Here is a 22,992-nt window from a genome sequence, read left to right on the forward strand (position 1 = left end):
TTACACCTGAGTCAAATTCAGGGAAGGTGATTGTCAAGTGCCAAAATAAACTATTTAATATATTGGACGTTAAGTACTTTGTCAGACTTCATATGTATCTGTGGATAACCCCAACGTGTTTATCTTATTCAAAAGAAGACCTTAACTTAAAGTATTCTTTAATGTTTAAATAAAGCCTTATTAGTTTGTCTGTTTTGCACATCCTCCTGTTAATATCTTTGGACGTCCTGTACTAAACTGTTTTATTGTAGAGATCACTACAGTATCTTCTTGATATTTTCAATTTTATATGTAGGCTACTCTTAATATTTAAATGTTTTCATCAAATAAAACGTATTCAACAACAAAATTAAATAACGTGCTTTAACCACTAGGCGGCGCGGGTTAAAAAACCAATGGTGTAGTTAATAAAACATCATAATATCAAACATAATATGACTATTAACTTTATTGTGAAATTAAAACAGAACGGTAAAGGAAAATACAGTTTCAGTCTCTCGATTTGAAGCTTATGCATTGTACCATGAACCTGTATTGACATGTAACAGTCAACTGCATGAGGAGTTGGAAAGGTAATTAATTAATTAAAATGTCGAACTCGGACTTCATTTTAAGGACATTTCGGCCAGGGATTTAGAGCTATATTTGTTTAACCACCGGATTGGCAACACAGGAGAGTGTGTGCACCAGTCTGCCTTGATATATGTATTAATGTCTGTGACACTCACAGTATCTGCTGCCCACAGCTGTTTTATAGAAGGAAAACCTCCTTCACTTCATGAAATCTCTGCAGCACCAGGAGGGTTAACTCAGCCTCTGAGAAGAGGAGCGTGCAGTGCCTTTCACGCACCGCCTTCACTGTGTTTACCTTCAGAATCATTAGAAAGGCTAAAGAGCGGTGTGGCCACACACACACACACACCTGTTCCTCCATGTTTCGTTGTTATCGTTTCACTGAGCGGACCCGCCCCTTTTTTTTCTTCAAACGCTTCCTTTTTTGGTCCATCTGCGGCGGCAATAGGTTTTGTAAGCTATGATGATTCGGCTGTACCTTTAGTAATGAATATTAAATGTTCATTTGATCATTGGTTTTATTATGAAAACATCGAGACCGGAAATACTGTTTTCAACCCGTAACTTTACATGAAAAATACTCGGGTAAAATTACTTATTGATTTACATGCTTCATACCACTAAGATCTTATTTAGCATTGGTTAACAATCTAGTAATTTTAACACATGATCGAATTCCAATAAAAAATAAGCGTTATTTTACATTTAAAGTATAAACTGTGTATAACTAGTTTCTGTGTTCAGAGCATAGACTGTATATATAAAGGTTCAGAGGAACAGACGAGGCTTCCTGTTTTCAATAGACGATCTTTGGCAGGATTATGTGACTGCTGGGGGGCGGGGCTCCTTTATTGTGCAACATACTACCGCTACGTCATTGCGGTGACCGAAATGTAATTTCTCCAGCTGTAGTTTCTTCCCAAAAAGATTCGACTGGAAAACTGCCGAGGAGCATAAGACTGCGCAGTATTTAAACCACAAACCAGGTGGGTTACTGTAAGAACTGCATGAGGGTTTATAGCCGGGATGGTTTACATGGCTCATGTCTCATGTCTAGCTCCTTCAAAATAAGATAGTAACTGTTTTTGTCTTCCACCACTAAAACCTTGACTTAATTGGCTTTTATTGATCAAAACTGATTTTCAAAACGTACCTGTTCAGTTCCAGTGTGAATATTTTATGAGATTTATTTTTGGAAGCAACACTCTTTTCTCAAATATGCTAGTAATAACAAAAAAAAGCAACTGGATGCTGTGGAATATATAGTGTTTACCACTTTTGCAGATTTAGATCTCTGTCAATACTGTTTTCATTGGGGGTTTTTTAGGTTGCGATTCTGGGGAAATTGTTATCGATTGGTTAAATGTAAAACATGATAAAAGAAAGTTGTGTAAGTGTAGTTAATCCGTTGTACAACAGTGGCCATTTTAAATTGTAATTCTGATTCAAGGTCAGCTTCCTCAAGAAAAAGTTAACTTCTAGAAATAAAGCAGTTATGAATCGGTAACATCGACAATGCAAAGGAGAGACTATACAGTATGGACTTTACATAACTTTCCACTTGGTGGATCTTATGAGAGCCAGTAATATGTGTGATGGTTAGTCTGTTACAGTTCATATAGCCTATATCAGGGCGTATACACACGCAAAAAGAAAAAAATTAAAGAAATCTAGACCACAAACAAATTAAACAAGCGAGTACCTGTTTTTCCTGGCCAAGGTCAGGGTTCTTGACACAACACGAGCCAAACGTGGCATCACGTGGTATATGTCTCGTCTGACGCCGCTCCGCCACTTCCAAAAATTGCAGTACCCAGAAGGGTGCCGCAGTTTTTGCGTGGCTGTGTCTTTAGTTCTAAACCCAGTGGCGATCTGTTCATCTGTCATACTGATCATACAGTCAATTACAGGGCCGGCCCTTGGCATATGCAGTATAGGCGAATGCTAAGGGAGCATCAATCAATGGGGGGCGCCGAAAAAGAAAACAAAAGTTAGAAATAAAAAAATATATATATTTTTTAATTTCATAACACAATTTCCCGATTTTGGATCAACAAAGTACATCTTATTATCTTATACTAACAGAACTACGCCTATATTGCGTACAGCGTCCATAAACTATGGCGCACCCCACCCCCCCCCAAAATGGAAACAGGTTCCCCACCCCTGGCCTATAGCCTTCATATGTTCCATCTCACCAGCAGCCAGATGGCTCTTTTTCTCCTTCGTTTCAAGACAGGTCCTTGAGAGGCCTTCCCTCTCAGACTTGTCAAGGACAGCTGACTACAGGGAAGCAGGAATGAAAGTGTTCTCTCTGGTTTTAAACATAATTTTCTCTTGGGTGTCGCTGGTCAGTGTGGAGTTTTTCGTCATGTTTCGCAAGAGGTTTTTGTGTTACATCAAGGTGGACTGGGATGTGTTCAGGTAAAAGAGTGGCACTAAAGGAAACAACGGAGAGCAAGATTTTTAGGGGATCATTTTTGTAAAAAAAATCTCAAATGTTACCCGTTAAAATTGTACTTCGACAAATTGGATTATTTCTTCATTACGCTGCCTATGGTATCCACCTTTTATTTAAGGTTGCATTTTAATGCATCTGATCTTTGTGTTGTGTATGTAATGGGTTGTCTTTTCTCCTTTTAATTTAGTTCAAGGGTATCTCACATGGAGGCAGCAATCCGCCGGTGCCCTTTCCTCACTGTAGTTCCCGGTGTTCTGCATCTGGCTGGGAAGGTGTCGCTGGGGAGATATGCCCAAAGATGCCCCGTGATGATGGACCTGGCCTCCAGACCTCTGGCCCGAGCACTGTCCTCTTCAGCTTCTTCGTCCAAAGGCACACCAACAAATGAAGGTCAGTTGTAATGCATCCTATTATGTATGATTACCTCTTTCACAATTCAAAATATTTGAATGCTAACAATAGTAATTCTGTAGACAGCTTATGATTATGAACTGTGTTGCTGTCCCTAGATCAGAAGCAGGAAGTTAAGATGCCCCCAGGTTACTTTACGCCACCTGCTGGTCAAACTGCAGGCTCCAAATGCCCCTTCCTGGCTGCAGAAATGGGGCAGAAAAACAACAGGGTAGTAAGAGAGGCCCGCATGGAGCTGCAAGAGGACGTCCAGGAAATGCATTCTGTTCGCACAGGTAAGCTAACACACAGCCACACCTTTAGTTGAATACACATACAGTCGGTCTTGTCATTTGTAAAAAGGTCATCGCTTGTAGCCTTGACACTCTGGTGACATGTTCATAGCAAGTTGATGTCATGCATTTATTAAGATAACATATTTCTTAAACAGGGAAAAAAGATGTGGATTTATCAGTTGTGGAACTTATCGAGGCAGACATAAACAACACAAAGACACCAAAAACGTTTTTTAAACCTATATCTTCCAAAGTGTCTCACCTGCTCAAGGACAATCTGCCCGAGGGTAAGAAAGAAATGTTCAAAATGAACAAAAATACTTAAATAGATTTTTGTTGAACCATCTAAAATCCTTTTTCCATGTATCGTCCATTAGCCATCACCTTCCAGTATGACAAGTATTTTGAAGAGAAGATTGAAGGCCAAAAGAAGGATCACACGTACAGAGTTTTTAAGATCGTGAACAGGCTGGCCTCCTCATTCCCCATGGCAGACGACTTCTCAGAGTCAGTTTATGCCCGCAGAGAGGTGTCTGTGTGGTGCAGCAACGACTACCTTGGCATGAGTCGTCACCCCAAAGTCACCCAGACAATTATGTGAGTTGGCGCACTGATTAGGGTTCCCCCGTAATCCCGATTGATCAGAAATCATATGAAGATGATGATTATTTTTGATCAGACTGACAAAAAAAACAAGAATAAAATGTTTTAAGATAATAAACCAACTCTTTTTTTTCTTAAAGGGAGACTGTAAGAAAGCACGGTGCCGGTGCTGGAGGCACACGAAATATTTCAGGGACGAGCAAATTTCACGTGGAACTGGAACAGGAGCTCGCTGACCTGCACAAGAAGGATGCCGCACTGCTGTTCACTTCCTGCTTTGTAGCCAATGACTCCACGTTGTTTACTCTGGCAAAAATGCTTCCAGGTAAATTAAATTAAGTAGGTAAATATTACAACATGTGACCTTAAGTTCCATGTTTTTGCTGATTTACTGAAATCCATAGTAGAAAATGTAACTTCTTTTAAATGTGTTTACTCCTTCAGGTTGTGAAATTTACTCTGACGCTGGCAACCATGCCTCAATGATCCAGGGTATAAGAAACAGCGGAGTGAAGAAGTTCATTTTCCGTCACAATGACGTCAGCCACCTGCGAGAGCTGCTTGAGAAGTCGGACCCCTCCACTCCTAAAATTGTTGCCTTTGAGACGGTGCATTCAATGGATGGTAAGTGACAATCCCTCCATGTCAGTGCCAGGAAATTGTAACTTCTTACTTTAATATACAAACCCAAAATAATGTGACTTAAAATTAAGAATAGGAATAAGCAGAATTGTTCTTTCTACAGGGGCTGTGTGCCCTCTTGAGGAGATGTGTGACATTGCCCACAAGTTTGGTGCCATAACTTTTGTGGATGAAGTCCATGCTGTGGGCCTATATGGACCCAGAGGAGGAGGGATCGGGGACAGAGACAGAGCCATGCACAAGATGGACATCATCTCTGGTACCCTTGGTAAGTTGAACCCTCAATAATGGGGGGAAACATATCCTAACACTCTGACCAGTTCCATATGTGCCTCTGACTTGTTTATGGTTTTGTTTCCAGGAAAGGCATTTGGCTGCGTGGGCGGCTACATCGCCAGCACCAGCGCTCTGGTGGACACGGTGCGCTCCTACGCGGCAGGCTTCATCTTCACCACCTCCCTGCCCCCCATGGTGCTAGCGGGGGCAAAGGAGTCCATCAAGGTCCTGAAAAGTGAGGAAGGCCAGGTGCTCAGAAGGAAACATCAGAGGTGCGTCAAGCTGCTCCGACAGATGCTGATGGACTCGGGCCTCCCAGTGGTCCACTGCCCGAGCCACATTATTCCTGTTCGGGTAAGGAAACTAATAATTGATCCGATAAACTGGTGCTGATGCAGAAATGTGACGCTGAACTATAATGTTTGGCAGGTGGCAAATGCAGAGAAGAACACTGAGATATGTGACATCATGATGTTACGTTACAACATCTACGTCCAAGCAATCAACTACCCCACTGTGGCCAAAGGAGAGGAGCTGCTGCGCATCGCACCCACACCTTACCACACTCCCCAGATGATGTTCTTCTTTGTTGGTATGCCCACTTTAAATTATGACGCATATCCTATTATCATAAAATATCTGAAGTATTTTGTGTTGGGCTTTGCACTCCTGAGTATATTACATTTCGGGTGAAAGTACAATTCTTTAGTCAAATGAAAAAAGTATATAAATATATATATTTTAGGGAATATTGCAATTCTGAAGTCCAATAGCTACATTAGAAAACAATTTAAACTCTAATTTGAAACTTAAATGTTAGGTATATCTTATGTCTACAATGTTTGGCAAAGATTGTTGCTTTTTGTTCTCTGTTGTGTCTCCACAGACCGGCTGGTGAAGACGTGGAAGGAGGTGGGGATGGAGCTGAGGCCGCACTCCTCAGCAGAGTGTGACTTCTGCCAGCAGCCTCTTCACTTGGAGCTGATGAGTGAGAGGGAGAAGTCCTACTTCACTGGCCTCAGTCACATGATATCAGCAGTAGCCTGAAATCACATATAAACACTTGATCCCAACAAGCACCACCTTCCTGAATTCAAGATATTTATTCTATTTATATAAAACATATTACTATATAAGAATGTTCTGTGTCACCTTCATAATAAATGTGTGGGTTAAGTGTACGTATGTGTGCTAACTTAAAACATACTTTTAAATATGGTTGCATGCAGATTTGACATCATGTTGTTACAGGTTTAGCACAAGTTGGACCAACATGCATTAAAACACAGGAGGCATCTATAAAAGTGTAGACAAAAAGTGAGCTTTATTAAATAAAGCTGATACAAAATAACGGGGACCAGAACTAGGTCAAACAAAACAACAAAAACAAAGAAAACTTAAACAAGTACAGACCGGAGGACATGAGGGACAAGAGCGGGAACACAGGCAGGAACTCTGGGACACTGGCAGGAACATAGACAACAAACAGAGAGAACACTGGGGAAGACAGGCATATATACAAGACTAACCACAGATATAAGACACAGCTGGAGAGGGCAGGTGAAACACAGGGGCAGCAGGTGAACACAATCATACAATCACACAGGCGGGAAAACAAAAGACAGGAAGACACAAGGAGAAAATACTTTACAAAAGAAAACAATCCAATCCAACTTAATATACTGTATATAGCACATTTAAAAACAACAAGAGTTGACCAAAAGTGCTGTACATAAATACATATATATAAAAAGCAGCATAAATACATTTAGACAAAACTGATAGGACAAAAAACAAATGTAAAAACACGAGACAATAAAACCATACTTATAGCCATAGACTGAAAAACTCTCATACACGATGTAAAAACAATATAAGACACAATAAAATAAAAACTCAATTTAAAAGTGCAGACTGATACTGTAAGTGTTATACGTGGTCTTCAAAAGCACGGGAGAACAAGTAGGCTTTAAACAAGATTTAAAAACAGGCAAAGTGGGAGCAAGTCTGATCAGGGGGGGGCAAATCGGTCCACAGCCTGGGAGCAGACAGAAAAGGCCCTGTCTCCCCGCTGTTTCAACGTTCCACAAGGAGGAATCTATCAGCAGACCTAAGTGACCGTGAAGATGTATAAGGTTATAAGGTTAAAACAAGAAAACATAACACCAGGATCATGACAAATGTAAGTTAATCACTCTAATAACAAACATAATGGCTTTTTATATAGCACTAGGTTTCAGTGCAACTATAGTTTCAATTCAATTATTACTACAATTACAACTAAACGCTAAAATCAGCAAACAAAATCATGTATTGTTTTATTATATTATTATTTTATGTTGCATTTCTGGGTGGGTTGTCTTTCTGATGTGTTGCAAATGTGCATATTTTGTTTTAAAAAGGGATGCACATTTCAAACATCTAATTTGAATAATCTTTCTTGACATCTCATGCTACAATAATCTTCAAGTATACAGTGAATGAGATAGCAGAGCGCACAAAATATCTCACACTCACTCGTACCCAGCTATACAGGGAAACATATCTAAAATCATATGGTGCAACCATGTGTCACAGATATATTTATATGTATCATGTCACCCAGGTTATTTGCTGCACATACATGTAATGTATATGTACACTATTTCATTAGATGTAGGGCTTTTGGCAGAAGGGTTATCTCATATCAGTACTTATAACGTATTATGAAATGTGGCAATGCTTACTTCTGCAGATAATTGATCATGCATATAGCATGTGGCTTCCTCATGTTAGTTACTAATGCTACACAAGTAATAGGTAGTTCTAACAGTAACAACATAAAATACATTACGTAATTGCAGAATCTTTCTTTTTTAACTTTGTAGTTTAGAAAAAAGACGGAGATGCATGAATGGTGTTCATGTATAATCAGCTTAAGGGTAGATTTGTGGTAATTTGTTCATTCATTCATGAAATGCATGTAATTGCATTCCTTGTTTTCCCCACATGGAGGCACACTGGGTCTCCTGTTGTGAGCTGTGAGGCTGTGAGGCTGTGAGCCAGGCACCTCCTTCCTCTGCGGATGACTCATAGCTGGTGCAGCAGCTTTCCTCATGAACCACTAGATGGTATCAAAACAGAACAGGATATTGTGTTTCCTAACTAGATAGCATGGGAGATCAAATCGGTTGTAATACATTGCAGAATATACACTTCATGTGCCTTTGCATGTGTCAGTGTCCCATGGATACAACATCAGACATTACAGACCATTACATATTCAATTAAATTAATCGTCTGTTTTATCCGTCATCAATGCAACAGCCTGGTTATTCCCTACAAGATTGAATGAACATTTCTATTGATGTGAGACATTTTCTATCCCGGCCTATGATTATCATGCTTAGATAAAACGAGTTCAATAAAAAGCCCTTTACTCCCACATGCAGGGAAACATCAATGAAGAGGAAGCTCTCCTCCCATCTGCCTCATCTCTGAATGCTTCCCACTGTACATCTGCACGTGACAGGGGTGTGTTTATGTGTCTGTTGTGTATGTGTGAAATCCCTCAAAGCAGCACTTGACATGCAGAAACCTGGCATTCTGTTAATCAAAGACCATCCTCTCTTTCCTGTGAGTGAATTACCATGAGCTCACATTTGGAGCACATTATGTAACCATAGTGTTGTTGGGAGCTGTCAGGTGACCACCATAGCTAAAGCCCACTCACAACATGAATCAATACTCCAGTTATGTGCTGTGTTGATGTTGTTGATTGGGATTTCAAATCTTGACACACATTCAACTGCACCATTTCATTATTTGATTTAAATAAAAAACAAGGTGTGTTTGACATCATTGTCACACATTATTACCTCCATCCATCAATGTCTTTTCTAGATACAGGCTGCTCTTTTGCCCATTGCGAAAATTCTGAGGGCAGGTCCAACACCTCTACACACTTCCAGGAGACAATCATGTGGGTATGAGGGACCACAGGAAGTGTGTGTGTGTGTGTGTGTGTGTGTGTGTGTGTGTGTGTGTGTGTGTGTGTGTGTGTGTGTGTGTGTGTGTGTGTGTGTGTGTGTGTGTGTGTGTGTGTGTGTGTGTTGGTTTTCACACCCTTTAAAGTATTTGGTGGTTGGATGTTGGAGGCAGGTGCTGAAATGTTGCTGTGGCGTAGCGGGGCGATGATATGTTGCCTGTTGTTGTGTGAGATCAGGCCATGGTTGAGAACATTTGTGTGTGTTTTGTGTGTGTGTGTGTGTGTGTGTGTGTGTGTGTGTGTGTGTGTGTGTGTGTGTGTGTGTGTGTGTGTGTGTGTGTGTGTACAGGTTTAGCTCTATTCCTCATTATGTGTTAATCTCACTGCTCTGCACATCTGTGTCTCCCCCACTCACGTGTGCAGGCAGATGAGCTGCATGGCTGGATTCCCAGTTCACATTTCTCCCTCCCTCCCTTATTCCTCCCCATTCACCATTCTCTTGCAGTATTATTATACCAATCAGTAGCAAACCATGGGAATGTTGTGCCTGCATTATAAGGAAGACCATAATGTACAACAACATGCTTGCAAATTTCATGTGGCATATAGCAGGGTTCCTTGAGTGCTTCGCCTTGTAAATACATGAAAATCAAAAAAGAGAGCATTTACAAACGTGTTTCTAATACGGAAACAAACATTATCATGATGAAATAGGATAACATGTTCAGCTGTTCACCTGTATAGAGATGCACAACTAATTTAAAGTATTCAGCAGCGTGAGACAGTTGAATTTGTCCATCAAAGGAGAACATAAATGGACTCAACACATTTGTTGTGTACTAAAGGGAGGGTCTGATTTCATTGTAAATACTGTATTGTTCTTGCAAACCTGTGTAATAAACTGTAGTAAACTTAAAGTTCTGTAATAATAAGTAAATCATACAAAAATAAAATAACTAGTATTATTAGATTCATTAACACAATATAGGTAAATTGATAATGGTGCAAGATAAAACAGTATAGCATTATAATATACAGTATATAATGAGATATCTGTTTTTAAATGACATCATTAGAACATTTAGGTTAGGTAAATTATTCAGCAATAATGCATAATATATGCAATTATGCAATTTCCCCGTATGAGTCTATTCTCAAAATATAAGTATCATGCAAGCTGCAACTATGCAAATATTAAGAAAGGTAGCTGTTACAATCACTCAGGCAAACCTTGAGCCCATATATGTACAGTAAATACAACTATTAATAAGTAATAAAGTTACACAAGGTCACTACAAGGACATTTGAAAGCTATTAAATTAACAAATGTAATCCCAACAAGGAAAAATACTGGGATCATAATTACTAGTTGTTAGTGATAACAACCCCCTTTAAAAGTTATTATAAACTTGCTATAATATCACAAACAATGGTTTAAAAATATGATGAAGGTGATTGACCAACTGGTAATTTGCAAAATAATTCCATTGAGACCTCCTTTAAACTTTGTGATATTTCTGCTATGACTTTAAATCATAAGAAATAAACTCCTCCCTCTTGAGTTGCTCTACTGTCAACTAAAAAAAAGCCTCCCATGCATCGGAATGGTAAGACGAGAATGTGCATGGAGGACCCTGGTACGGTGTGGAGTAGTTGAAGAGTTGATGAAGAGATATTGGCTATAAATCATTCACGTTTAAACTTGTGTATCCTAAATTAAAGTATAAGCAGGTCTCCTTCATCCCCGGGGCAGGTCAGAGTGACTGGCTGATGGAAATAGAGAAAAGAAAAAAGGGGAAATCTCTTCGCTGAAGCGCCATGCACTGGCGGAGCAACATTTAACGCTTATTTTTTTTGGCTGAAATGTAGTTTATCGTCAACTGGTGGACCATGTAGTAAGTGTTTGTGCTTGCATGTAGTATGATATTGAGTCCGATATGTCTAATGTGACGCCGAGTAAAAGCGTGGAATGGCTGCAACTCGAGTTAGAGTCCGGAGGCACTTCTCTGCTCCTGCTGGACTGCCGTTCACATGAGCTTTATGAATCATCCCACATAGAGACCGCCATAAACCTGGCCATACCGGGGCTGATGCTCCGGAGGTTCAAAAAGGGCAACATACCTATCCGGACTATCATCCCCAACCATGAGGATAAAGAGAAGTTCATAAGGCGGTGCAAGACGGACACGGTGGTCCTGTACGATGAGAGCACCGTGGACTGGCAGGACAGCGGAGCCTCAGTTCTAGGTCTACTTCTTCAGAAACTATGGGAAGACGGCTGCAAAGCGTTTTACCTTCAAGGTAAATAGTTACACTGTCGAAGTAACCCTAACAACAATGACATCACACATTAATGCTACATATAGGTACATTAACGCTGGTTACAGTCAGTCTGTTTATAACATTAGAAAACGTCACTGTACTCGAACTGCTCAAATGTTGTACTGCCAAAACTGTAAAGCTAGTTTTACGAAATATAAGCATGACATGGCAACTTTTATAACCTGTATTAACGGCTAATAAACCGAGCAGAAGTTTCTTTACGAGAATAAAACTTTGAAATACGGACATTTGAATCGTAAGACGAGACAGTAACGTGTATCTTGATCATTGTTATGTTTTAAAGTAACAATTGCTATCGTTAATTCACCTGTGGGTTGGCTGTGCGGTTTTTAAGCTGTTTAAAAGTTGGTGTGTCACTGAGATTCTCAATTAAAATTCCAAAATGGCTGCGCCATGTTTTGCTCTAGCAGGAACAGGCATGCATTTCATGAATGGTTCTTTTTGGGGGGAACATGAGTTACTTATTTACAGCTCTGCTTCAATACCAAACAGTCTTTTTGTCATTAAAAACACGGTTGAAATAAACAGTTGATAGAAGTTGAAGCATTTATGTATCTATTATATACACAAATATATCCTATTGGTGTGACTTTATTAACTTGTGTTTTGGCTCTTGTCCAGGTGGATTTGTAAAGTTCCACACAGAGTACCCAGAGCACTGTGAGACCCTCCTCGACAGCTCCTGTCCCAGCTCCTCTCCTCCGCTCTCTGTCCTGGGCTTTGGAAACCTCAGAATCAGCTCTGATTGTTCCGATGGGGAATCTGACCGAGAGCCGAGCAGTGCCACAGAGTCTGAGGAGAGCCCCATCCCCAGCAATCAGCCCGCCTTCCCCGTCCAGATCCTTCCCTACCTTTACCTGGGCTGCGCCAAAGACTCCACCAATCTAGACGTGCTGGGCCAGTACAACATCAAGTACATCCTGAACGTTACACCCAATCTCCCCAACATGTTTGAGCATGAAGGCCACTTCAGGTACAAACAGATCCCCATCTCGGATCACTGGAGTCAGAACCTGTCCCAGTTCTTCCCAGAGGCCATATCATTTATAGGTGAGTAGAGAACAATAGCTTTGTTAAGTTTAATACTCACAGACACACGTACATTTTGAAGAAAATACATGTGTTCTTGTTTGTGTGAGTGTCATACTGTATATACTGTACTATATATATATATACTACTATTAAGTTAATTCTTTTTTGATAATTTTGTTTAATAACAATATGATAATCAATACTTCTGAATCATTATTGACACCATTGCTGTGGAATGTGTTTTTTTTGGAACAAGTGGGAGTTTTTATATTATTTTTTCTAATAAGCATATTGTGGTTAACGCTGAAAGACATGATAAATGTTCCCTAACTTACCACTTGTGTAATGTGTTACCAGCTGATGTACAACAATATCATTGAATATATTTGATACATAGCTACAACACATTAACTTGAAAGTAAACGTATCATCTTGTTTTGGGTGTCACCACAAATTATGTTTCAGTTTCATTTTTAATGTGTTGTCTTTTGCCACCACTGCACCTGAAACCACAGTTGTTCACTTGTTTGTTTGGTGGTTGCAACACTATGTATCATGTACAACTTTCAAAAGCTTTTAGAGGTACAAGGAGGAAGGAAATGTTGTTTCCACTCCATGGAGCTTTGTTTTTTTGCAGGGTCACAAGTCGAGTCTGGTTTCGTTTAGTTGACAGTTATTTGGTAATGTTAGTATTTAGGGATGCAACAATCAGAAACAGATTTATCGGATATGGCAGATTCTGACAAATAGATGAAGTCAATTTTAATAGAATTTAATTTAAAGTCTCATTACATGTGCGCGTACTACATCATACATCATCATCACTCTGAGGGAGCTTACATGTCAGCTGGTGAAAGTATTTCCACTTACTGCCCCTTGCTGGTGCATGATGTACATTGGTGCCATTATTGTAACATCAACATGATTTCCTATATCACCTAAGGGTGCTTTTACACCTGCCTTGTAGGGTGCGTTCACACCTGCCTTGTTGTATAGTCCGGTTGAATCGAACCCTGGTGCGTTTAGCCGCTTGGTGCGGTTCATTTGGTTCGGTGTGAACACAATCCGAGACCTCTGAAGTGAACTAAACAACCGGACTCTGGTCCGCTAAAATAGGTGGTCTCGGAGCGCTTGCTTGCGAACTCTGGAGCGGTTCATTGCTGGTGTGAACGCAGTCCGCACCAAAACATAGGAAGCGTAGTATTTACGTGTCACAAGAACACGGATGTCTTCAAAATCTTTAGCGAAAGACTCTTTCAAGACATCCGCGGTGGTTTAGTTAAAGAGTGAAGCAGAATGAAGTGTTGAACAGTGTCGTGTAAAGTAAAAATTCTCTGTGAGCTACATAAAAGTAAGAACACCTGTCGTCGGTGAAACGCCCCTCCTTACTGCAGAACGTCTCTCATTATGTTATAATGTTTTTTTATCGGACGTTGTCTGATGATATAATCATATGCGTGGGCCGCTAGTGTCTGTTGATCTCCAGATTAACATCAGCATGAGAATAACCTGCCGAAAGTGCCGATGCTCCATGGCGGAGGCTCCGGTAGAAATTGCCGGGATTTGCGTTTTTACCCCCTTAACGTCTGACCAATGGTTGAACAGCATTTCCGTGCACATGACTTGTGTTTAAAGTTTATAGTCCGTTTGAGTTTTGCCCGTGTGAACGCAAACCGAACCTTCTGAAAAATGAAACAATGTAACAAACTGTGGTCTGGTGCGCACCAGAGAAGCGGACTATTAGGTGTGAATGCACGAGTCAGAATCACCGTGATACCTTATCTACAGAAACTCTTAAACATTATAATACAGGGAAATATTGTTTAGGACAACAACCTACCGCTGCTGACCGTAGATTTCTCCTTCTCTCACAGACGAGGCTCGCTCTCAGCAGTGTGGCATCCTGGTCCACTGTCTGGCCGGCATCAGTCGCTCAGTCACAGTGACCGTGGCCTACCTGATGCAGAGGCTCAACCTCTCTCTCAACGATGCTTATGACTTTGTCAAGAGGAAGAAGTCCAACATTTCGCCAAACTTCAACTTCATGGGTCAGCTCCTGGACTTTGAGAGGACGCTGGGGCTGCACAGTCCGTGTGATAACCGCTCCACCAGCGAGGAGCAGCTCTTCTTCACCACGCCAACCAATCACAACGTCTTCCAGCTCGATACACTGGAGTCAACATGAGGATGGATTGGACAGCCTTTGGACAGTCATTTCCTGTCGTGTCTCTTAAGGTTCTCCTGAGCCTCTCAGATACAAAGCTGACACAAGCAGTAGGTCAGTTACACTATTTCTGCACCAAAAGTACAACATTGATCTCTTAAAGTAACAGAGAACGTGATCCATTAGATCCAGCCTGCCTTAATTTCTAACAAAAGAAGACTTTTGCTACCCACCATACATGGCATTAATCAATGGTCATGTAAGACCATAATAACAGGACATTTCATTACTTTTCTAATAAATCTAGGATTGTTGTTTGTTATTCACCAGCTGTAAAGCGGATGTTAATGTATTCCTTTCAGTTTATAGTTTTGATTATTGCCTTGATGGTCTAGTAGGAGTATTCGGCCAATCAGAATGTTTTCTGGGGACCAATCCGAGATATTTTGATGGTACACTAGCTGAGGGAAATAAGCTATTACAGTGATCCGGCCTTGAATAATTGTCCAGTTTTTCTTCACAGCTCACTTTCAGCAGAATGGAGTTACCACAGAAAGAATTAGATTATTTTGCTTTGAATCAGAATACTAACTTCTGTTGAACACCTTGATGTTAAAGAGTTATTCTTTAACATCAAGTGGCCCCTTTCTGTTCATACATATTGTTTACCAAAAACGCCCCTGTACATTCTATTGCTTATAGCTGTATTATTTGCATGTGATTATGTTCTACTTTGTTCTGTAACTTTAGGTCATATTTCCTGTTGTTGTTGAGGCCTAACCATAACTTAACATGAAATTGAATTATATGTCGGTTACCAGGTCGAGGTTTAGTGTATGCCCCGATTTGAAAGGAACACATGTGTAAGTAATCAGTGTATAAAGAAATGGATGTTCACCTTATTTCCTCCTCCGACAGTCTTCCGTCTGCAGCTACTCCTCCTGTGGCACAATAATGTTAAGGGAAACATAATGTGTAATTAGCTGTTCTCTATTGCCAGTCTCGTCGCAGAACAAATGAGTGAGTTTGATGTATGAGAGGGAATGAAAGGAAAAGAGTTTGACAAATGTGTTCTTACCTCACAAAGAGACATTTTTCAGGGATTTTTATACAAGTCATCTGTATCTCGTCATGGCCTCTTAAAGTGCATCCAAGGGCTGTTTCGTTTGGTATGTTTGTAAAGATGTACATAAAATGTGGTTGCTATGGGGGACATTTTCTTAAAATCATGAAGGATGCGAAAGTGACCCTATTTTGACCCTTATGTATAGTATATGTAAAGCGATATGTCCAAGACATTCTGTACAAGTTTATACAACAAATATATTGTATATTTTTACTTGAATGCTTTCTGTTTGTCTTTTTTCTTACTAAGAGTGGCTACTAGCAAACAAAAGAAAAAGGGTTTGTGTGCATGAGTAAGGAGTGCACTAAGAAGTCAGAGAGTTATGTCCAGCCCCCAAGGCTCTAGGTGTGGTCAGATGTCCATTTTCTGTCCACTCTGAAGCATGGCTTCCTGTCTCCTGCAGGCTTTCTGACACAAAGGCAAGTGACAGGGCCAGATCTGTCAATGCAGACACACCCACTGCCAGTCAGTCAAACAGCAATTATAGGAAGAGGGAGATGACACAGCGTGTGCTCGACCACAGATACTTCCGACAGCTCTCCTCTGCAACTTGAGGAGTGATCCAATTTAATAACAGGGTTGTGCGATAGCCATTTGAAGCATGTATGCCTTAGTTAAACATATGTTTCAGTCTTAAATATGATTAAAATATATGCCCTTATATATTAAACAGTGGTGGAAGAAGTACTAAGTAGCTGTACTACGGTGTAAAAATACTCGGTTATAAGTAAAAGCCCTGCATTCAACATCTTACTCATGGGAGAGTACAACATTAAAAGCACCAAAATGTACTTAAAGGACAAAAGTGAAAGTAATTGTTATGCAGTATGACACATGTTATAATCCTATGAAATTGTTATTTTATTTACAATAAATTAGGTCTTCAATTCAATATTGCACTTGGTTCATTCAGATTATTGTATTGACTGCTGGTAAGCTAAACCTATAACAATATACCTATTATATGTATTAGTTGATTTATATTTTGTATTCTTAATATACAAAGTAGCTAGTAATTCAAGATAACAAATAAATGTAGTGAAGGAAACAAATACAACATTTGCCTACATGTAGTGGAATAAAAGTACAAAGTAGCAAAAACATAAGTGAAATACAAGTACCTAAATGTTGTACTCAAGCTCAGTACTTGATTACATGTACTAAGTTACATTTCATCAATGATCTTTACACCGGAGCTGCAATTTATAAAGGGAATAAGGTTAGTGGTTAAGGCCAAGGTTAAGGTGGGTTTTGTCAGTAGCAGAAATATGTTGTAATTACTTTGCCTTATGATGATGATTACACTATGTTTCCAAAGTTGCTGGAAGAAATACAGTTTATGTTCCCCTTCTGAGTGTTACGTCAGATTGATGCTTTGTTCCAGCTCCGTGAAATCCCGATTGGTTTGGTATTGTGTCTACCTTGTCGGGGAGATGTATTCATATGTTCTTCTCCAGATGACAGGAAAATGATGCAGTGAATTCCCTTCCCTGAAGAAATGATTTCATGAGCTGCAGCCAAGCTTGCTAAGCGAGGGAAATGTTACTCTGTGGGATTTAATGACTTAAATACTTCACTCAAACACTTTTAGTTTCAGCTTTGGGGGCTGAGATGACTGAGAATGTTGTAGCAGGCTCAAACGGAAATCTCAGACTTTCACTGCAGCAATACAGCACATGAAGAGACTTGCCTACCAACACCTCACAGAAGTGGTAATAACAGATGTTGAGTGATGGGTTTTCCAGCATGACTGAACCCTGCTAGCCACATACCTGCTGGGCAAACCTATGATTAGGTCTGAAAAGACACCCACGATAAGGCAGAGCCAATGGGAGGCTGCAGTGCATGAGCGATCAGAGCTCACTGCCCGGGGAAGATGGGAGTGAGAACGATTGATCACCGAGCACTCGTCTGTAACGGCATCTAACTAACATCGTCCGTAATTGGAAACGATTTATATGTACACGCCTTTTTGTACTAGTTTTTATGGCTGTTGCGTGGAGTCTTCCAACACATGTATTCATATATAATAAGCAGCGGAGGTGTAAAGTAACTAAGTACATGTATGCAAGTACTGTGCTTGAGTACAATTTTGAGGGACTTTTTATTTTTTTGCTACTTTATACTTCTACTCCACTACAATTCAGATATAAATCGTGTACTTTTACTCCACATACATTTATTTAATACATTTAGTTATTTTGCAGATTGGGATTGATGATATGAAATATAATCAATCCGTAAATAAGTCTTTATTTAAACCTGGAGTAACATTCACAAGTTTACTGCAGCATACAAAGTAATTAAAACATAATCCAACTTTACCAGCTTTGAAAATACTTTAATGCATTATTATTATTCTAATCAAAACAATCTTATATTATCCTGAAATGGCCCCATTCAGCATGATACTTTTACTTTTGGTACTTTAAGAAAATGTAGATTTGTAATACATGTGTGCTTTTACTTGAGTAAAATGTTGATTGCAGGACTTTTACTTAACGTAACAGTGTACACTCTGGTACTTCTACTTTTAGTACAAGATCTGAGTAATTCTTCCACCTCTGATGAGGTTTTTAATGTGTGGGATTCCCTTGCAGCTGCCTTTTTGGCACCAACTGAGTGTCTCACCTGAGAGTTAAGCATAGCTTTTTAGTCGTATTCTGTAATTATAAATCATTTTGTGTCCTGCTGCTAACTTCAAAAGCAACTTGTGCAGTCTTAACAGCTTTTGTTTTCCCCGTTACTAAGTTACCGAAAGGCAATCAGAAGGGAAATCATGCCTGCTCATGTAAGTAGAAATCAGGGAAATTATTGTGAAGATAACTTTAAAGTTAGAAAAGTCCCTGATGAGAAAAAAAATCCTAGTGTCCAAATATAGGAAAAAAGGATGCCTGCGTGTTCCTGTGATTCACAAGCTTTTTTTTTTACTGTCACAGTATGTTTTGTGTCATATGTGAAGTATTGTTGTCCTGTTATGATCACCCATGAAGGGAAGCGGAGGCTAACGCAGTGCTTACTCAGCAGTAGTTCTGGGGAAGCAGATGTGCTTGAGACTGACAGGATTTTAGCTCAGGGTGTGTGTGTGTGTGTGTGTGTGTGTGTGTGTGTGTGTGTGTGTGTGTGTGTGTGTGTGGCCTAGCATTACTATACTTGTGGGGACCTAAATCTGTTTACACAGTCACGTGTGGGGACTCGCCTCCCTTATGGGGACAAATTGGAGGTCCCCATGAGGGGAATCATTAGTTTTAGGGTGAAGACTTGGTTAGGATTAGGGTTAGGGTTAGGGTAAGGGTTATGGTTAAGGTTAGGATAAGTCTCCAGGAAATGCATGTACGTCAATGTAATGTCCCCTGAAGTGATGTATACATGGTATGTGTGTGTGTGTGTGTGTGTGTGTGTGTGTGGGTGTGGGTGTGTGTGTGTGTGTGTGTGTGTGTGTGTGTGTGTGTGAGCAGAAGCCAGTCAGAGCTGGTTCACACCTGCTGTGGTTATGAACATACTTAGCATACTGCATGACTGACAATCATTTCCCAGCTGCTCCTGCCTCTGATGCACAATAACTGGAATAGTTAATTTATTCAGCTCACCCTCGTTTAATAAAAGGACTCAGTCATTTTTAGAGGAGGACCGATTCATCTTGTAGTCTTAGTAGAAATAATTAGTGTTTTGTAGGTCCATAATTACAGTTCTAATAGTTCCTGTATTTGTGAAAGGGTCACCATTACCCAGTTACAGATGAATGCCCGGCCATCATGTGGTTAAGCTACTCATTTCTGAATAACGGCCCACTATTTAGCAGGGATTTAAACTCCCGATGGTTTGCACTGTTTGTTCACAGCAGATGTTCAGAGCCAAGGAGAATAATCCTAATCTCAGTATTCTTCTGAATGCTGTCGCTGACATCATGTCACTGAAGAGCAGATGACATCATGTTTGCTGTGCTGTCCTCTGAGCCATGCTGTCTTTATTTCTAAGAGAAGAGCCTTTACATGTTCTGCTATTAGACAGAGCTTTATGAATCGAAAACAATCAATGACGCTGAACAGGGACATTTTGAATTCTTCTAAATCAGTATCAGTTAACGGTTGCATTGAAACACAGAAATTCCCTTTAGACATGGTCCAATGGAGCTATGTATAACTGTATTGGAATGGCATGTATTACCAAGCCAGTGATTTCCTCTCCTGTTGTTGCGGATTGACATTTGATTCTCAGAACCCTTGAATCACATCGAAACCATTTGCAATGCTTCTTCCTTTCCCACATTCATAATAGAATAAACATGGATCCAAAGTGAGACAGGCTCTCACACACTCACATACGGGAAGGGCACATTTCGAATTTGATCAGGGGTCAACTGTTTGGTGTGTGTGTCCATACAGTAAACTTTAACAACATGACCACAGCTAATTATAGCAAAATACATCAAAATGCATGCGTTACTGATCGTCTTTGCAATGCTGTCACCGGTGATGATTCAGATGTTGGCTGTTACGACATCTATCAAGTCATGCTAGGCTTTCCGGACATCTAACAGGAAGTATCTTATCTCTCCAGGAACCACTACAGATATACTATCTCTCGAAAACAGCCCCCACAAACCTCCTAACTTACTCATGTGAGACATAAATCTTTTCTGACAGACATGTCCTCTCATGAGGAAGAAAAGTGTTGGTTTTGGCAAGAAAAATACTGGGTCATGTGTAAAGCACAGCAACATGGAGTACTAGTGGCAGAGTGAGGCAGCCATCTGTTAATACCAGAAGTCTCAGTTTCGTGGCCAATTTCACCATCCGGTGATGTACAGTAGCCCGCGCTCACCAAGCACAAGACCAAGGTGATATTTGTTTTCAATTTATTCTGTGGCACAGTGGATGAAAGGGAACTGCCCTTGTGTCTTGCTAGACCCAACACTAAGTAAAGGTCATCTGTCTATCATGTGTTGTTGCTTGGGAACTTCACAGGAGGCCATGCTGGGAACTGTCTTGCTGTCTGGTATACCATTCACACAAGGCCATAATATGTTGCTCACACTACAGAAATGCTGACTGAGGCAAAGAGCATGTCTGTTCTTCTACAACATAAGTGACCAACATCATGATGTCATGACGCACGGGACAGGGATTTCCAAGAGTCTCTAAAACAAATAAATAAACACTAAATAAGCCTGCTGGAGAAAATGTTTAAGATATGGTCTATTTCTCCCGTTAAACCTACAGATTTGTAACTTTAATTGAATTTAAGAAAGTACATTTACTGAACTACTGTACTTAAAGTTGATTATGGCGATATTTTAACCATAATACTGGTTGTTAATATAGTTACACCAGTTACAACTTGAAAATACTGTTGAATTAAAACTAATAATCCACACAGTCTTGCTTAAAAGTACTTTTAAAACCTAAAATGACCTTTAATGCATAACTTTTAAAACCTAAAATGACCTTTAATGCGTAACTTTTACTTGGATTATTCTTCCATTGTAGTTCTGCTACTTTTAAGCTCAGCATCCAAATACTTCTTCCACCATTTTACACACATACATGTTTCCCTTTTGAAAGTGGTAAAAATAGATAAACCCTCGAGTGGTACATTAAAACCAAACAATCGCTGTTATTCATTTGAATCAATGAATAGTTATTGTGGAATTTGAGAATTCTGCGTCTTGTAGTCTTGCTGTTCTATGGGCCATTATTGCCGGGGCAGTCCAGAAACAGTACTTCAGTGTTCTCAGCATCAGAAGTGGGCTGGAGCATCATGATACAACATTCTGTCTGTTCAAGTTTGATTTGCAGTCCTTCCACTCTCTCTTTGTCTGAAGCGTACCACTTCCTTGTTGTGTATTTATGGCAACAAAAAAACATTTGCTCTCCAAAAACAGGATTTCATCTAACTTTATGTATTCATTCAGAATGGGATTATTTCTAATAATTCAATGCTTTCTGGTTTTTCAATAGAAAGGGGGATGCTATTCTTAGGTGGTATCATGAACTCATGCCCTTAAGACTACCAAAAACATCAAACATAATTAATCCTCATCACATGACCTAGAAAAAGATTGGTAGTTAACAATAAATCTTGAGATTTTAGGCACATATATTGTTGTATTTAATGCCATTGTGAATGGTGAGTGAGAAATTGTGAGAGATTATACTGTGATATTTTGCACTGGACTACTTCCAACACCATGTGATGTTGAGAAGCAAGAAAAACAGGAATCCTCTAAACCCAAAAGCCTGCTGGCTTAAAACGAGGTCTGCATGCGTGGGCCGCAGAAAGATGGTATGAGTAGTTAACGCCTTCCCAACTCTGTGCCGTGTCCGGGGTATTCCTCGCTCTACTGGGGATTGTTTACATCTATAAGTCATACTGATCTTGAAAAAAAGGGTTATGAAAGCATCACACTGTTGGCTGTTGGCATAATAATTTTAGGACAATTTCATGCTGGATCATGACTCCTGTGTGATCTAAATGGTGATTTATAAATCAATAAAACAGTAGAGAAGTGTGTGTGTGTGTGTGTGTGTGTGTGTGTGTGTGTGTGTGTGTGTGTGTGTGTGTGTGTGTGTGTGTGTGTATGTGTGTGTGTGTGTGTACACTATATACAGCTTCACATCCGTCTGACTCACTTTGAGCCAATGGAATAACCTGTTTTACCCCTACACACTCTCTCTCACACACACACACACACACACACACACCCACACACACACACACACACACCCATTGCTACAATAAAACTGAATGAAGTCAGTTACGTAACATTGGTAGCCTGTGTGAATCCACTTTATCTCATGCACTTTCAGAGGTCAGTGTTACAGGGGCATCAGTTCTGCACACAATCAGGAAACAGGTCGTGTGGGCGGGGGGGGGGGGGCTTTGTGATCCTGAAATCCAAATTACCAAAGGTGGCCCATAACCGCAGTGTGTGTTAATAACAGCAGGCATGAGTCATCAGGCCTGTGTTACGTAACTGCGTCAGTTCTCCACCCAACTTGCCGCTAGTGCGCCACACCCCAGATTCATTCACACACTGCTCTGCTGCTGCCCAGCCTCCCATTGATAGCAGGGAGCAGCACTACGCACTGTTCCACGCTGCACACAGTTTATAAATAA

At 40.2% G+C, this 22,992-nt stretch overlaps 2 protein-coding genes across 4 annotated transcripts; both read left to right on the forward strand.

Moving 5' to 3' along the window:
- Nucleotides 1-1,414: 1,414 nt before the first annotated feature.
- On the forward strand, nucleotides 1,415-6,288 carry LOC117543072 (5-aminolevulinate synthase, nonspecific, mitochondrial-like). 3 transcript variants are annotated; one of them, XM_034211121.1, is made up of 11 exons: nucleotides 1,415-1,559; nucleotides 3,222-3,424; nucleotides 3,544-3,720; nucleotides 3,876-4,007; nucleotides 4,098-4,317; nucleotides 4,464-4,648; nucleotides 4,768-4,947; nucleotides 5,069-5,233; nucleotides 5,327-5,595; nucleotides 5,671-5,833; nucleotides 6,128-6,288. In XM_034211121.1, exons 2-11 carry the CDS (start codon nucleotides 3,238-3,240, stop codon nucleotides 6,286-6,288), a joined length of 1,839 nt encoding a protein of 612 aa, XP_034067012.1. In that variant the 5' UTR covers nucleotides 1,415-1,559; nucleotides 3,222-3,237. The 3 variants fall into 3 exon arrangements, with proteins under 3 accessions (XP_034067012.1, XP_034067013.1, XP_034067011.1); XM_034211122.1 differs by having other exon boundaries at nucleotides 1,491-1,569; XM_034211120.1 differs by lacking the exon at nucleotides 1,415-1,559 and adding an exon at nucleotides 2,894-2,997.
- A 4,515-nt stretch (nucleotides 6,289-10,803) lies between these two features.
- LOC117543127 (dual specificity protein phosphatase 7-like) lies at nucleotides 10,804-16,092 on the forward strand. The gene is made up of 3 exons (XM_034211215.1): nucleotides 10,804-11,509; nucleotides 12,173-12,601; nucleotides 14,458-16,092. Exons 1-3 carry the CDS (start codon nucleotides 11,146-11,148, stop codon nucleotides 14,766-14,768), a joined length of 1,104 nt encoding a protein of 367 aa, XP_034067106.1. The 5' UTR covers nucleotides 10,804-11,145; the 3' UTR covers nucleotides 14,769-16,092.
- Nucleotides 16,093-22,992: the final 6,900 nt, after the last annotated feature.

The sequence above is a fragment of the Gymnodraco acuticeps genome, unplaced genomic scaffold (assembly GCF_902827175.1).
Source record: "Gymnodraco acuticeps unplaced genomic scaffold, fGymAcu1.1, whole genome shotgun sequence".
In the NCBI taxonomy this organism is placed as follows: Eukaryota; Metazoa; Chordata; class Actinopteri; order Perciformes; family Bathydraconidae; genus Gymnodraco; species Gymnodraco acuticeps.